This window comes from Oncorhynchus keta, chromosome 10, assembly GCF_023373465.1.
Source record: "Oncorhynchus keta strain PuntledgeMale-10-30-2019 chromosome 10, Oket_V2, whole genome shotgun sequence".
Classification (NCBI taxonomy): Eukaryota; Metazoa; Chordata; class Actinopteri; order Salmoniformes; family Salmonidae; genus Oncorhynchus; species Oncorhynchus keta.
The window spans coordinates 18,136,165-18,152,199 of NC_068430.1; the positions used below are offsets into that span (position 1 = coordinate 18,136,165).

Below are 16,035 nucleotides of genomic sequence, written 5' to 3' on the forward strand. Positions count from 1 at the left end.
TCTCCCTCTCTCTCTCTCTCTCCCTGTCTCACTCTCTCTTCCTGTCTCTCTCACTCTCTCTCTCTCTGTCTCTCCCTCTCTCCCTGTCTCTCTCTCTCTCCCTGTCTGTCTCTCTCTCTGTCTCTCTCTCTCTCCCTGTCTCTCCTCTCTCTCCCTGTCTCTCTCACTCTCACCCTGTCTCTCTCTCTCTCTCTCTCTCTCTGTCTCTCTCTCTCTCTCCCTGTCTCTCTCCTCTCTCCCTGTCTCTCTCACTCTCTCTCTCCTCTCTCTCCCTGTCTCTCACTCTCTCTCCTGTCTCTCTCACTCTCTCTCCCTGTCTCTCTCACTCTCTCCCTGTCTCTCTCACTCTCTCCCTGTCTCTCTCACTCTCTCCCTGTCTCTCTCCTCTCCCTGTCTCTCTCACTCTCTCCTCTCTCTCTCACTCTCCCTGTCTCTCTCACTCTCTCTCCTCTCTCTCACTCTGTCTCTCTCACTCTCTCTCCTGTCTCTCTCACTCACTCTCTCTTTGTCTCTCTCACTCTCCTCCTGTCTCTCTCACTCTCTCCCTGTCTCTCTCACTCTCTCCCTGTCTCTCTCTCTGGCTCTGTCTCTCTCACTCTCTCCCTGTCTCTCTCTCTCTCTCTGTCTCTCTCTCTCTCTCCCTGTCTCTCTCACTCCCTGTCTCTCTCTCTCTCTCTCTCACCTGTCTCTCTCTCTCTCCTGTCTCTCTCACTCTCTCTCCCTGTCTCTCTCACTCTCTCTCCCCTGTCTCTCTCACTCTCTCCTGTCTCTCTCTCTCTCTCCCTGTCTCTCTCTCTCTCCCTGTCTCTCTCTCTCTCCCTGTCTCTCTCTCTCTCTCCTGTCTCTCTCACTCTCTCCTGTCTCTCTCTCTCTCCCTGTCTCTCTCACTCTCTCTCCCCTGTCTCTCTCTCTCTCTCCTGTCTCTCTCACTCTCTCCCTGTCTCTCTCTCTCTCTCCCTGTCTCTCTCACTCTTTCTCTCTCCTGTCTCTCTCACTCTCTCTCTCCCTGTCTCTCTCACTCTCTCCTGTCTCTCTCCTCTCTCTCTCCTGTCTCTCTCTCTCTCTCCCTGTCTCTCTCACTCTCTCCCTGTCTCTCCCTGTCTCTCTCACTCTCTCTCTCCTCTCTCTCTCTCTGTCTCTCTCTCTCCCTGTCTCTCTCACTCTCTCCCTGTCTCTCTCTCTCTCCCTGTCTCTCTCACTCTCTCCTCTCTCTCTCTCACTCTCTCTCTCTGTCTCTCACTCTCTCTCTCCTGTCTCTCTCTCTCCTGTCTCTCTCTCTCTCTCTCTGTCTCTGTCTCTCTCTCCCTGTCTCTCTCACTCTCCCTGTCTCTCTCACTCTCTCCCTGTCTCTCTCTCTCCCTCTCTCTCTCTCTCTCTCTCTCTCCCTGTCTCTCTCACTCTCTCCCTGTCTCTCTCTCTCTCCCTGTCTCTCTCTCTCTCCCTGTCTCTCTCTCTCTCCCTGTCTCTCTCTCTCTCTCCCTGTCTCTCTCACTCTCTCCCTGTCTCTCTCTCTCTCCCTGTCTCTCTCCTCTCTCCCTGTCTCTCTCTCTCTCCCTGTCTCTCTCACTCTCCCTGTCTCTCTCTCTCCTGTCTCTCTCACTCTCTCCCTGTCTCTCTCTCTCTCTCTCTCTCTGTCTCTCTCACTCTCTCTCCTGTCTCTCTCACTCTCTCCTGTCTCTCTCACTCTCTCCTGTCTCTCTCACTCTCTCTGTCTCTCTCTCTCTCTCTCTCTCTCACTCTCTCCCTGTCTCTCTCTCTCCCCTCTCTCTCCTGTCTCTCTCACTCTCTCTCTCTCTCTCTCTCTCCCTCTGTCTCTCTCTCTCTCCTCCTGTCTCTCTCACTCTCTCTCCTGTCTCTCTCACTCTCTCCCTGTCTCTCTCACTCTCTCCTGTCTCTCTCTCTCACTCTCTCCCTGTCTCTCTCCTCCCTGTCTCTCTCTCTCTCTCTCCCTGTCTCTCTCTCTCTCTCTCCTCTCTCTCTCTCTCTCTCTCTCCCTTTCTTTCTCACACTCCTCCCTGTCTCTCTCTCTCTCTCTCCTGTCTCTCTCACTCTCTCCCGGTCTCTCTCTCTCTCTCTCCCTGTCTCTCTCACTCTCTCCTCCCTGTCTCTCTCTCTCTCACTCTCTCCCTGTCTCTCCCTTCTCCCTGTCTCTCTCACTCTCCCTGTCTCTCTCTCTCTCTGTCTCTCTCTCTCTCTGTCTCACTCTCTCTCCTGTCTCTCTCACTCTCCCTGTCTCTCTCTCTCTCTCTCCTCTCTCTCTCTCCCTCTCTCTCTCTCCCTGTCTCTCTCACTCTCTCTCTGTCTGTCTCTCTCTCTCCTCTCTCTTCTCTCTCTCCCTGTCTCTCTCTCTCTTGTCTCTCTCACTCTCTCTCTCTCCTGTCTCTCACACTCTCCCTGTCTCTCTCTCTCCTGTCTCTCTCTCCCTCTCTCTCACTCTCTCCCTGTCTCTCTCACTCTCTCCCTGTCTCTCTCACTCTCTCCCTGTCTCTCTCTCTCACTCTCTCTCTTCCTGTCACTCTCACTCTCTCCTGTCTCTCTCACTCTCTCCTGTCTCTCTCACTCTCTCCCTGTCTCTCTCTCTCTCCTGTCTCTCTCACTCTCTCTCCTCTCTCTGTCTCTCTCACTCTCTCCCTGTCTCTCTCACTCTCCCTGTCTCTCTCACTCTCCCTGTCTCTCTCTCTCTCCTGTCTCTCTCCTCTCTCCCTGTCTCTCTCTTCTCCTGTCTCTCTCACTCTCCTGTCTCTCTCTCTCTCCCTGTCTCTCTCACTCTCTCCTGTCTCTCTCACTCTCTCTCTCCTGTCTCTCTCTCTCTCTGTCTCTCTCCTCTCTCCCTGTCTCTCTCACTCTCTCCCTGTCACTCTCTCTCTCCTGTCTCTCTCACTCTCTCCCTGTCTCTCTCTCTCTCCTGTCTCTCTCTCTCTCTCCTGTCTCTCTCCTCTCCCTGTCTCTCACTCTCTCTCCCTGTCTCTCTCCTCTCCTGTCTCTCTCACTCTCTCCCTGTCTCTCTCCTCTCCCCTGTCTCTCTCACTCACTCTCTCTCACTCTCTCTCCTGTCTCTCTCACTCTCTCTCCCTGTCTCTCTCACTCTCTCCTGTCTCTCTCACTCTCTCTCTCCCTGTCTCTCTCTCTCTCTCTCTGTCTCTCTCACTCTCTCTCCTGTCTCTCTCACTCTCCCCTGTCTCTCTCTCTCTCTCTCTCTCTCTCCCTGTCTTTCCCACTGTCTCCCTGTCTCTCTCTCTCTTGTCTCTCTCTCTCTCTCCTCTGTCTCTCTCTCTCTCTCTCCCTGTCTCTCTCTCTCTCTCCTGTCTCTCTCACTCTCTCCTGTCTCTCTCACTCTCCCCTGTCTCTCTCTCTCTCTCCCTGTCTCTCTCTCTCTCCCTGTCTCTCTCACTGTCTCTCTCCCACTCTCTCTCTCCTGTCTCTCTCACTCTCTCCTGTCTCTCTCTCTCTCCCTGTCTCTCCTCTCTCTCTCTCCTGTCTCTCTCTCCTGTCTCTCTCACTCCTGTCTCTCTCACTCTCTCCCTGTCTCTCTCACTACTCTCCCTGTCTCTCTCTCTCTCCTGTCTCTCTGTCTCTCTCCTGTCTCTCTCCTGTCTCTCTCTCTCTCCTGTCTCTCTCACTCTCCCTGTCTCTCCTCTGTCTCTCTCACTCTCTCCTGTCTCTCTCTCTCTCTCTGTCTCTCTCACTCTCTCCCTGTCTCTCTCTCTCTCTCCCTGTCTCTCTCACTCTCCCTGTCTCTCTCCCTGTCTCTCTCTCTCCTCTCCCTGTCTCTCTCACTCTCTCTCACACTCTCTCCCTGTCTCACATTCTCTCTCCTTTCTTTCTCTCTCTCTCCCTGTCTCTCTCACCTCTCTCTTCCTGTCTCTCTCCTCTCTCCCGGTCTCTCTCACTCTCTCCCTGTCTCACTCACTCTCTTCCTGTCTCTCTTACTCTCTCTCTCTCACTCTCTCTCTCCTGTCTCTCTCACTCTCTCCCTGTCTCTCTCTCTCACTCTCTCTCTCTCTGTCTCTCCCACTCTCTCCCTGTCTTTCTCTCTCTCCCTGTCTCTCTCACTCTCACCCTGTCTCTCTCCTCTCTCTCTCTCTCTGTATCTGTCTCTCTCTCTCCCTGTCTCTCACTCTCTCTCCCCTGTCTCTCTCACTCACTCTCTCCTGTCTCTCTCCTGTCTCTCTCTCTCTCTCCCTGTCTCTCTCACTCTCTCCTGTCTCCCCTCCCTGTCTCTCTCACTCTCTCCTGTCTCTCTCCTCTCTCCCTGTCCCTGTCTCTCTCTCTCTCTTCCTGTCTCTCTCACTCTCCTGTCTCTCTCTCTCTCTGTCTCTCCCACTCTCTCCCTGTCTCTCTCTCTCCCTGTCTCTCCCTCCCCTCTCTCTCTCTCTCTCTCTCTCTGTATCTCTCACTCTCTCTCTCCTGTATCTCTCACTCTCTCTCTCCTGTCTCTCTCCTCTCCTGTCTCACTCTCTCTCTCCCTGTCTCTCTCACTCTCTCTCCCTGTCTCTCTCTTCTCTCTGTCTCTCTCACTCTCTCTCTTCCTGTCTCTCTCACTCTCTCCCTGTCTCTCTCACTCTCTCCCTCTCTCTCTCTCTCTCTCTCCCTGTCTCTCTCACTCTCTCTCTTCCTGTCTCACTCTCTCTCTTCCTGTCTCTCTCACTCTCTCCTGTCTCTCTCACTCTCTCCCTGTCTCTCTCACTCTCTCCCTGTCTCTCTCTCTCTCTCTCCCTGTCTCTCTCACTCTCTCTCTTCCTGTCTCTCTCACTCTCCTGTCTCTCCCTCTCTCCCTCTCTCTCTCACTCTCTCCCTGTCTCTCTCACTCTCTCTCTCCTGTCTCTCTCACTCTCCCCTCTCTCTCTCTCTCCTGTCTCTCTCACTCTCTTCCTGTCTCACTCTCTCCCTGTCTCTCTCACTCTCTCCCTGTCTCTCTCTCTCTCTCCCTGTCTCTCACTCTCTCTCCTGTCTCTCTCACTCTCTCTCTCCTGTCTCTCACTGTCTCCTCCCTGTCTCTCTCAATCTCTCTCCTGTCTCTCTCTCTCTCCTTTCTCTCTCACTCTCTCCCTGTCTCTCTCACTCTCTCCCTGTCTCTCTCTCTCTCTCCCTGTCTCTCTCACTCTCCCCCTCTCACTCTCTCACTCTCTCCCTGTCTCTCTCACTCTCTCTCTTCCTGTCTCACTCTCTCTCTTCCTGTCTCTCTCACTCTCCCTGTCTCTCTCACTCTCTCCCTGTCTCTCTCACTCTCTCCCTGTCTCTCTCACTCTCTCCTGTCTCTCTCACTCTCTCCCTGTCTCTCTCTCTCTCCTCCTGTCTCTCTCACTCTCTCTCCCCTGTCTCTCTCACTCTCTCTCCCCTGTCACTCTCACTCTCTCCCTGTCTCTCCTCTCCCCTGTCTCTCTCACTCTCTCCTGTCTCTCTCTCTCTCTCTCCCTGTCTCTCTCACTCTCTCTCTCCTGTCTCTCTCTCTCTTTCTCCTGTCTCTCTCTCTCTCCTGTCTCTCTCTCTCTCTGTCTCTCTCACTCTCTCTCCCTGTCTCTCTCACTCTCTCCTGTCTCTCTCTCTCTCACTCTCTCCCTTTCTCTCTCACATTCTCTCTCCCTGTCTCTTCTCACACCTCTCTCTCCTGTCTCTCTCTCACTCTCTCCCTGTCTCTCTCACTCTCTCCTGGTCTCTCTCACTCTCTCCCTGTCTCACTCTCTCTCTCTCCCTGTCTCTCTCTCTCTCTCTGTCTTCTCTCTCTCTCCTGTCTCTCGCTCTCACTCTCTCTCTCCCTGTCTCTCTCACTCTCTCTCCCTGTCTCTCTCACTTTCTCTCCTGTCTCTCTCACTCTCTCCCTGTATCTCTCCTCTCTCTCCTGTCTCTCTCACTCTCTCCTGGTCTCTCACTCTCTCCTGTCTCTCTCACTCTCTCCCCTGTCTCTCTCACTCTCTCTCTCACTCTCTCTCACTCTCTCACATTCTCTCTCCCTCTCTCTCACTCTCTCTCTCCCTGTCTCTCTCACACTCTCCTGTCTCTCTCACACTCTCTCCCTGTCTCTCTCACTCTCTCTGTCTCTCTCTCTCTCCTGTCTCTCTCTCTCTCCTCTCTCTCTCTCACTCTCTCCCGGTCTCTCCCACTCTCTCTCTGTCTCTCTCCTGTCTCCCTGTCTCTCTCTCTCTGTCTCTCTCACTCTCTCCCTGTCTTTCCCACTCTCTGTCTCTCTCCTCACCCTGTCTCTCTCTCTCTCCCTGTCTCTGTCTCTCTCTCTCTCTCCCTGTCTCTCTCACTCTCTCCCTGTCTCACTCTCTCTCTCTTCTCCCTGTCTCTCTCACTCTCTCTCCCTGTCTCTCTCACTCTCTCTCTCCCTGTCTCTCCCTGTCTCTCTCACTCTCCCTGTCTCTCTCCTCTCTCCCCTGTCTCTCCTCTCTCTCTGTCTCTCTCACTCTCTCCTGTCTCTCTCTCTCTCCTGTCTCTCCCACTCTCTCTGTCTCACTCTCTCCCTGTCTCTCTCACTCTCTCCCTGTCTCTCTCCTGTCTCCCTGTCTCTCTCACTCTCTCCCTGTCTCTCTCACTCTCTCCCCCTGTCTCTCTCACTCTCTCCCTGTCTCTCTCCCTGTCTCTCTCACTCTCTCTCACTCTCTCTTCTTCTCTCTCCTATCTCTCTCTCACTCTCTCCCTGTCTCTCTCACTCTCTCTCTCTGTCACTCTCCTCTCTCCTGTCTCTCTCTCTCTGTCCCTGTCACTCTCCCTGTCTCTCTCTCCCTGTCTCTCTCACTCTCCCTGTCTCTCTCACTCTCTCCCTGTCTCTCTCTCACTCTTCCCTGTCTCTCTCACTCTCTCTCTCCCTGTCTCTCTCACTCTCTCCCTGTCTCTCTCACTCTCTCCCTGTCTCTCTCTCTCTCCCTGTCTCTCTCTCTCCCCTGTCTCTCTCACTCTCTCCCTGTCTCTCTCACTCTCTCTCCTGTCTCTCACTCTCTCTCCTGTCTCTCTCCTCTCTCTCTCTCCCTCTCTCTCTCTCACTCTCTCTCTCCTGTCTCTCTCACTCTCTCTCTCTCCTGTCTCTCTCTCTCTCTCTCTCCCTTTCTCTCTCACTCTCTCTCCCTGTCTCTCTCCTCTCTCTTTCCTGTCTCTCTCTCTCCCTGTCTCTCTCACTCTCTCCTGTCTCTCTCACTCTCTCCTGTCTCTTCCTGTCTTCCTCTCCTCTCTCCCTGTCTCTCTCACTCTCTCCCTGTCTCTCTCTCACTCTGTCTCCCTCTCTCTCTCTCACTCTCTCCCTGTCTCTCTCACTCTCTCCCTGTCTCTCTCTCTCATCTGTATCTCTCCCCTGTCTCTCTCTCTCTCTCCCTGTCTCTCTCACTCTCTCTCCTCTCTGTCTCTCTCACTCTCTCTCCCTGTCTCTCTCACTCTCTCTCTCCCTGTCTCTCTCCCTGTCTCTCTCACTCTCTCCCTGTCTCTCTCACTCTCTCTCTCTCCCTGTCTCTCTCACTCTCTCCCTGTCTCTCTCACTCTCTCCCTTCTCTCACTCTCTCTGTCTCTCTCACTCTCTCCCCTGTCTCTCACTTTCTCCTGTCTCTCTGTCTCTTCCTATCTCTCTCACTCTCTCCCGGTCTCTCTCACTCTCTCCCTGTCTCTCTCACTCTCTCTCTTCCTGTCTCTCTCTCTCTCCCTGTCTCTCTCACTCTCTCTCCCTGTCTCTCTCACTCTCTCTCCCTGTCTCTCTCACTCTCTCCCTGTCTCTCTCACTCTCTCCCCCTGTCTCTCTCACTCTCTCCCTGTCTCTCTCTCTCTCTCTCTCTTCTTGTCACTCTCTCTCTCTCCTGTCTCTCTCACTCTCTCCCTGTCTCTCTCTCTCTCTCCCTGTCTCTCTCACTCTCTCCCTGTCTCTCTCACTCTCTCCCTGTCTCTCTCTCTCACTCTCTCCTGTCTCTCTCACTCTCTCTCTCTCTCTCTCTCCCTGTCTCTCTCACTCTCTCTCTCCCTGTCTCTCTCACTCTCTCTCTCCTGTCTCTCTCACTCTCTCTCTCCTGTCTCTCTCACTCTTTCCCTGTCTCTCTCACTCTCCCTCTCTCTCACTCTCTCCCTGTCTCTCTCACTCTCTCTCTTCCTGTCTCTCTCTCTCTCTTCCTGTCTCTCTCACTCTCTCCCGGTCTCTCTCACTCTCTCCCTGTCTCTCTCTCACTCTCTCTCTTCCTGTCACTCTCACTCTCTCCCTGTCTCTCTCACTCTCTCCCTGTCTCTCTCACTCTCTCTCTCTCCCTGTCTCTCTCACTCTCTCCCGGTCTCTCTCACTCTCTCCCCTGTCTCTCTCTCACTCTCTCCCTGTCTCTCTCACTCTCTCCCTGTCTCTCTCACTCTCTCCCCTGTCTCTCTCACTCTCTCTCTTCCTGTCTCTCTCACTCTCTCCCTGTCTCTCTCTTCTCTCCATGTCTCTCTCACTCTCTTCCTGTCTCTCTCACTCTCCTCCTGTCTCTCTCACTCTCTCTCTCCCTGTCTCTCTCCTCTCTCCCTGTCTCTCTCACTCTCTCCCTGTCTCTCACTCTCTCCTGTCTCTCTCACTCTCTCCCGGTCTCTCTCACTCTCTCTCCCCTGTCTCTCTCACTCTCTCTCCCTGTATCTCTCACTCTCTCTCCCTCTCTCTCCCTGTCTCTCTCACTCTCTCCCTGGTCTCTCTCACTCTCTCCCTGTCTCTCTCACTCTCTCCCTGTCTCTCTCTCTTACTCTGTCTTCCTGTCACTCTCACTCTCTCCCTGTCTCTCTCACTCTCTCCCTGTCTCTCACTCTCTTCCTGTCTCACTCTCTCTTTCCCGGTCTCTCTCACTCTCTCCCGGTCTCTCTCTCTCTCCCTTTCTCTCTCACTCTCTCTCCTGTCTCTCTCACTCTCTCTCCTGTCTCTCTCACTTCTTCCTGTCTCACTCTGTCTCTTCCTGTCTCTCTCACTCTCTCTCTCTCTCTCTCCCTGTCTCTCTCTCTCTCTCTCTTCTTGTCTCTCTCACTCTCTCCCTGTCTCTCTCACTCTCTCCCTGTCTCTCTCCTCTCTCCCTGTCACTCTCACTCTCTCCCTGTCTTTCTCACACTCTCTCCCTGTCTCTCTCTCTCACTCTCTCTTCTTGTCTCTCTCACTCTCTCCCTGTATCTCTCACTCTCCCCTGTCTCTCTCACTCTTACTCTCCCTGTCTCTCTCACCTCTCCCTGTCACTCCCTCTCTTCCTGTCTCTCTCACTCTCTCCCTGTCTCTCTCACTCTCTCTCTCTCTCTCTCTCCCTGTCTCTCTCACTCTCTCTCTCCCTGTCTCTCTCACTCTCTCTCTCCCTGTCTCTCTCACTCTCTCTCTCTCCTGTCTCTCTCACTCTCTCTCTCCCTGTCTCTCTCACTCTTTCCCTGTCTCTCTCACTCTCCCCCTCTCACTCTCTCACTCTCTCTCTTCCTGTCTCACTCTCTCTTCCCGGCTCTCTCACTCTCTCCCTGTCTCTCTCTCACTCTCTCTTCCTGTCACTCTCACTCTCTCCCTGTCTCTCTCACTCTCTCCCTGTCTCTCTCACTCTCTCTCTCCCTGTCTCTCTCACTCTCTCTCTCCCTGTCTCTCTCACTCTCTCCCCTGTCTCTCTCTCTCTCTCCGGTCTCTCTCACTCTCTCCCTGTCTCTCTCTCACTCTCTCCCTGTCTCTCTCTCACTCTCTCCCTGTCTCTCTCACTCTCTCCCTGTCTCTCTCACTCTCTCTGTCTCTTCCTGTCTCTCTCACTCTCTCCCTGTCTCTCTCACTCTCTCCATGTCTCTCTCACTCTCTCTTCCTGTCTCTCTCACTCTCCTCAATGTCTCTCTCACTCTCTCTCTCCTGTCTGTCTCTCACTCACTCTCTCCCTGTCACTCTCTCTCTCCCTGTCACTCTCACTCTCTCCCTGTCTCTCTCACTCTCTCTCTCTGTCTCTCTCACTCTCTCTCCCTGTCTCTCTCAAACTCTCTCTCCTGTCTCTCTCACTCTCTCACTGTCTCTCCCTGTCTCTCTCACTCTTCCTGGTCTCTCTCCTCTCTCCCTGTCTCTCTCACTCTCTCCCTGTCTCTCTCTCTTACTCTGTCTTCCTGTCACTCTCACTCTCTCCCTGTCTCTCTCACTCTCTCTCTCCCTGTCTCTCTCACTCTCTCTCACTCTCTCCTGGTCTCTCTCACTCTCACTCTCTCCCTGTCACTCTCACTCTCTCCCTGTCACTCTCACTCTCTCCCTGTCACTCTCACTCTCTCCCTGTCTCTCTCACTCTCTCCCTGTCTCTCTCACTCAATTCAATTCAATTCAAGGGCTTTATTGGCATGGGAAACATGTGTTAACATTACCAAAGCAAGTGAGGTAGACAACATACAAAGTGAATATATAAAGTGAAAAACAACAAAAATGAACAGTAAACATTACACATACAGAAGTTTCAAAACAGTAAAGACATTACAAATGTCATATTATATATATATATATATATATATACAATGTACAATGTACAAATAGTTAAAGGACACAAGATAAAATAAATAAGCATAAATATGGGTTGTATTTACAATGGTGTTTGTTCTTCACTGGTGTTTGTTCTTGCCCTTTTCTCGTGGCAAAGGGTCACAAATCTTGCTGCTGTGATGGCACACTGTGGAATTTCACCCAGTAGATATGGGAGTTTTTCAAACTCCCATATCAAACTCTCTCACTCTCTCTCTCGGTCTCTCTCACTCTCTCCTGGTCTCTCTCACTCTCTCCCTGTCTCTCTCTCTCACTCTCTCTCACACTCTCTCTCCCTGTCTCTCACACTCTCTCTCCCTGTGTCTCTCACGCTCTCTCCCTGTCTCTCTCACACTCTCTCTCCCTGTCTCTCTCACACTCTCTCTTCCGGTCTCTCTCACTCTCTCCCTGTCTCTCTCACTCTCTCTTCCTGTCACTCTCACTCTCTCTCTGTCACTCTCACTCTCCCTGTCTCTCTCACTTTCTACCTGTCTCTCTCACTCTCTCTCTCCCTATCTCTCTCTCTCTCTCCCTGTCTCTCTCTCTCTCTCTCTCTCTCTGTCTTCCTGTCTCTCTCACTCTCTCTCTCTCCCTGTCTCTCTCACTCTCTCTCTCTCACTCTCTTCCTGTCTCTCTCACTCTCTCCCTGTCTCTCTCACTCGCTCTCTCAATCTCTCTCTCCCTGTCTCACTCGCTCTCTCTCCCTGTCTCTCAGTCTCTCTTCCTGTCTCTCTCACTCTCTCGCTCTCTCCCTGTCTCTCTCACTCCCTGCCTGTCTCTCTCACTCTCTGCCTGTCTCTCTCACTCTCTCCTTGTCTCTCTCACTCTCTCCTTGTCTCTCTCACTCTCTCCTTGTCTCTCTCACTCTCTCGCTCTCTCTCTCCCTCTCACTCTCCCTGCCTGTCTCTCTCACTCTCTGCATGTCTCTCTCACTCTCTCCCTCCATCTCTCTCTCACTCTTTTCCTTTATGTCTCTCTCACTCTCTCCCTCCATGTCTCTCTCACTCTCTCCCTCCCTGTCTCTCTCTCTCTCTCTCTCTCTCTCTCTCTCTCTCTCTCTCTCTCTCTCTCTCTCTCTCTCTCTCTCTCTCTCTCTCTCTCTCTCTCTCTCTCTCTCTCTCTCTCTCTCTCTCTATGGATTTCAATTCAGTTTCAATTTATGGGGCTTTATTGGCATAGGAAACATATGTTTACATTGCTAGATTTTAAACAAAAGTGAAATAAACAATACAAAAATATCAGTGAACATTACACACTTAAAAAAGTTCCAGAAGAATAAAGAAATGTCATTATGTCTATATGCAGGGTTGTAATGATGTGCAAATAGTTAAAGTACAAAAGGGAAAATAAATAAATATAGATGGAATTTACAATGGTGTCTCTCTCTCTCTCTCTCTCTATTAGAGGAAGTGGCTGGGCTGAGCAGGGTGCCGTTGCTTGCAGAATGAGAAAGAATAGAGGAGGGGGTGAGAGGAGAGGGTGTTTGTGTAGCTCGGCGGAGAGAGAGAGAGATCTACAGCTTTTCTGCCTGTCTCTGTGAAACAGAGAGGAGAAGAGTAAGGTCTTCTCGTTCACAAGCTTATCTGTGTGTGGCTGCAGATGAACTTGCAAACGTCAGATGCCTGCAGCAGTCAAGGTTTCTTCCCAAGAACCAGGAACACTGCAGCACAGGGACACTGCAGCACAGGGACACTGCAGCACAGGGACACTGCAGCACAGGGACACTGCAGCACAGGGACACTGACCTGAACTACAGCTACCGGAGTGTGTTTGTGTGTGTGAGAGAGAGCCTGTCAGAGTAATTGATGTGTGAGCGTGTGCCTGTATGGCTAAGCAGCAGTAGCCTGCTAGAGTCATTTGTGTGTGCACCCTTTCACGGCTCTTATCAGCTGTTCAGTACACACGGCGGTAGGGTAGGAGGGGATTGAGGAAGAAGTGCGCGTGTGTGTGTGTGTGTGTGTGTGTGTGTGTGTGTGTGTGTGTGTGTGTGTGTGTGTGTGTGTGTGTGTGTGTGTGTGTGTGTGTGTGTGTGTGTGTGTGTGTGTGTGTCTGTGAGGCATTCTCAGGTGAGCAGTGCTGTAATTGGAGGCTAAGCTTTGATACTCTGACTCTGTGACACCGGCATGTGTGTGTGATACCGGTGTCAGAGCACACATGACAGGAGGAAGTGACACAGCTCTACTCGCGCTCTCCGATTTCCTGAAGCCTCTCTGGTGGAACGCTGTACGGACCCAAATCTAAGCCGACCTCCCCTCTCCTCTCTCTTCACCCCTGATCCTGTAGTCCAAGCCTATCTGGATAGCTACAGACACAGGACTGTGAACGACCGGCAGTGGATGATTGCATTGAGAGAACTGAGCAATACTTGGACTGTGAGCTTTAGTGGTGTGTGTCCGTATACTGAGCTACCAAGGGACTGGCTGTGGATTCAGAGTGGAAGTGAAGAGCTCTAGGACTGAGCATTGTGAACAGTGTGTGTTACTGAATGCCTCTACAAACAGAGAATCCCCTCCTTGGGAACAATCAGAATTCCTCCTGCGGTTCTGCTGGGTGTCTATAGGCAGCCGAGGGCTCGTATTTAACTCCTAAATGACTGGCAGCAACAGCATGAGCAGCGGCTACTGCAGTCTGGACGAGGAGGGAGAAGACTTCACCTTCTTCACCGCAAAGACCACCTTCTTCCGCCAGCCCACAAAGCTGGTTAAGGTACGATACAGATAAAGAGATGGAGGGAGGGGTTGTGTCAGTTTTGATGTCAACAATATTCAGCTGAAAAAGGAGAAGCGTTGAGCTAAGAGGAAGTAGGCACTAGAGTTCTTCACAGGTCCAAAAAGTTCCAAAATGAGCCTGGGGTTTTGCGTAAACATTTTTGGGAAATATAGAGACCCGTTCTGAACGGACCTGAGGACAACTAGCGAGGTTATTTATCATCAAATATGATTACGTAGTACCTGTCTTGACTACATCAAATTTTAGCTAGCTAGGCTAACTGTGGTTGCAGTGCATGTGCTTTCTATCCTACAGTTACAAACCACAACAACTCCATTCAGAATATGTAGCAGCCTACCTGTTGGCTCTTGGTTGTTTTAGTCTATCCTTCTCCTTTAACTTTAATTCTGTCTTTTTTAATTGCATCTTCCATTGATTAGATATGTCCTATCTTTTGCCACACAAGGAACAAGGCAATATGGCTGTAGCCTATTGCCGCTTTGATGATTGGCCAACAACAACAACAAGCTCCACTCTCGTGAAAAGCAAGAGCAGTAGTATAAATGATAAACTGTCTACTGCAGCAGTCATGTTCGGATCAGTACGGTCCCTTCCAGATAAGTCAGTTAAACATACCTGAGACAATCATATCAGATCCAACCCAGACATTATTTAGAATTCTGGATCCAGACCCACTCGGGTCCCGGATCGTGTCTCGGTATTCGGGTGGAACCTTGAAGACACACCTCACGCCTGTTTTACTGTGTGTGTGTGTGTGTATGTGTGTAACAGTATTGCTGCCATCCATTTCCTTGCCCCTACCTGGGCTCGAACCAGGGACCTTCTGCACACATCAACAACTATCTCCCACGAAGCATCTTTACCTATCGCTCCACAAAAGCCACGGCCCTTGCAGAGCAAGGGAACAACTACTCTCGAGTGACGTCACCGATTGAAATGCTACGAGCGCACACCCCACTAACTATTTAGCCATTTCACACTGGTTACATGTGTGACTGTCAGGCATATGTGTATAGGTGGCAGGGAAGTCAGGCGCAGGAGAGTCAAACGGAGTGTAAAATGGAGTCTTTTAATAATGTCATAGTAACATTCTCCATAACACTAAACAGGAAAAGAACATAAACAAAATATGGGTACGAAGACCCGACGCGCACCTATACAACAAAAACACTACACTGACAATAAACACTCTGACAAAGACATGAGGGGAAACAGAGGGTAAATACACAACAGGTAATGAATGGGATTGAAAACAGGTGTGTGGGAAGACAAGACAAAACCAACGGAAAATGAAAAAACGATCAATGATGGCTAGAAGACCGGTGACGTCGAACGCCGAGCACCGCCCGAACAAGGAGAGGCAACGACTTCGGCAGAAGTCGTGACAGTGACAGAGATCCTTAATAATCAATCAGCTATCCATGCAGCCTTGTAGGAGCGAGACCTTCTAAGACAGTTTTTCATGACTTAGATCTGAACGGGCTGTATAAGAGCAATATGTTAATGGTTCCATCAGCTGTTGTCGTTGTTTCCTTCGTAACAGGATAGTTAGTTCCATAGTCACACACCTGTCCTTGATTGTGAGATTTTCTTAAGGGCTCGCTCTCTCTCTCCCTCTCTCTTTCCCTTTCTTTTCCCTTAGAATAGTTCAGCCGGACAAGGTAACCGTAGCAACAGCGGATCTCACTGATTCTGCTTTGAGTTAGAACTCCACAGGACACACATTCATTTTTACACAGCGGTGGTGCCGTCTTCCGCCAGAGAGGGGAATGTTTGAGGCTTGTTTGTTTCTTCATATGAATAGTAATCAGTTGTATAACATAGGACTGTAACTGTGGAGCTGCAGATTTACAGAATAGTAGGTACTACCAGAGCCATGGATTTAAATCAATGGCACTGGGTTCAACATGTTAGTGCAGAAAACGCCTCCACACTCTACTCTCACACACCCACTGGGAGAAGTATTCTCAAGGCTTTTAATGGACTGCATTTCCTTCTCTCTCATATTGTACACACTCGTACATGCACACACACCCACACACACACACATACACCTACACACACACATATTGCAGCGTATGGAGGGAAGTGTTGCTGATTAGAACAGAGGGCATAGAGATTCTGTTGTTTTAGAATCAATCATACGCTTACACAGACATTTACACAGACACTTACTCAGACACTTACACAGACACTTACACAGACATTTACACAGACACTTACACAGACATTTACACAGACACTTACACAGACATTTACACAGACACTTACACAGACATTTACACAGACACTTACACAGACATTTACACAGACACTTACACAGACATTTGCACAGACACTTACACAGACACTTACCCAGACATTTACACAGACACTTACACAGACACTTACACAGACATTTACACAGACACTTACACAGACATTTACACAGACATTTACACAGACACTTACACAGACACTTACACAGACACTTACACAGACACTTACACAGACACTTACACAGACACTTACACAGACACTTACACAGACATTTACACAGACACTTACACAGACACTTACACAGACATTTACACAGACACTTACACAGACATTTACACAGACACTTACACAGACATTTACACAGACACTTACACAGACATTTACACAGACACTTACACAGACATTTGCACAGACACACAGACACTTACACAGACACTTACACAGACATTTACACAGACACTTACACAGACATTTACACAGACACTTACACAGACACTTACACAGACATTTACACAGACACTTACACAGACATTTACACAGACACTTACACAGACATTTACACAGACATGATCACAGTCACAAAATAATTCAGACCCCGCCCGTGT

The 16,035-nt window shown here is 50.6% G+C and overlaps 1 protein-coding gene across 4 annotated transcripts in view; it reads left to right on the forward strand.

Annotated features, from left to right (window-relative positions):
* Positions 1–16,035, forward strand: part of rassf5 (Ras association domain family member 5) — a 54,149-nt gene that overhangs the window by 29,649 nt on the left and 8,465 nt on the right. The window contains exon 1 of one of the 4 annotated variants that reach the window (XM_035777247.2): positions 11,941–13,147. The exons of 2 other annotated variants lie outside the window; for them this stretch is intronic. In XM_035777247.2, coding sequence (XP_035633140.1) covers positions 13,031–13,147 — 117 coding nt within the window. In that variant the 5' untranslated portion in view covers positions 11,941–13,030. Of the gene's footprint in view, positions 1–11,940; positions 13,148–16,035 lie in introns of those variants that run through there. One more of the 4 variants, XM_035777248.2, reaches the window with a different exon arrangement.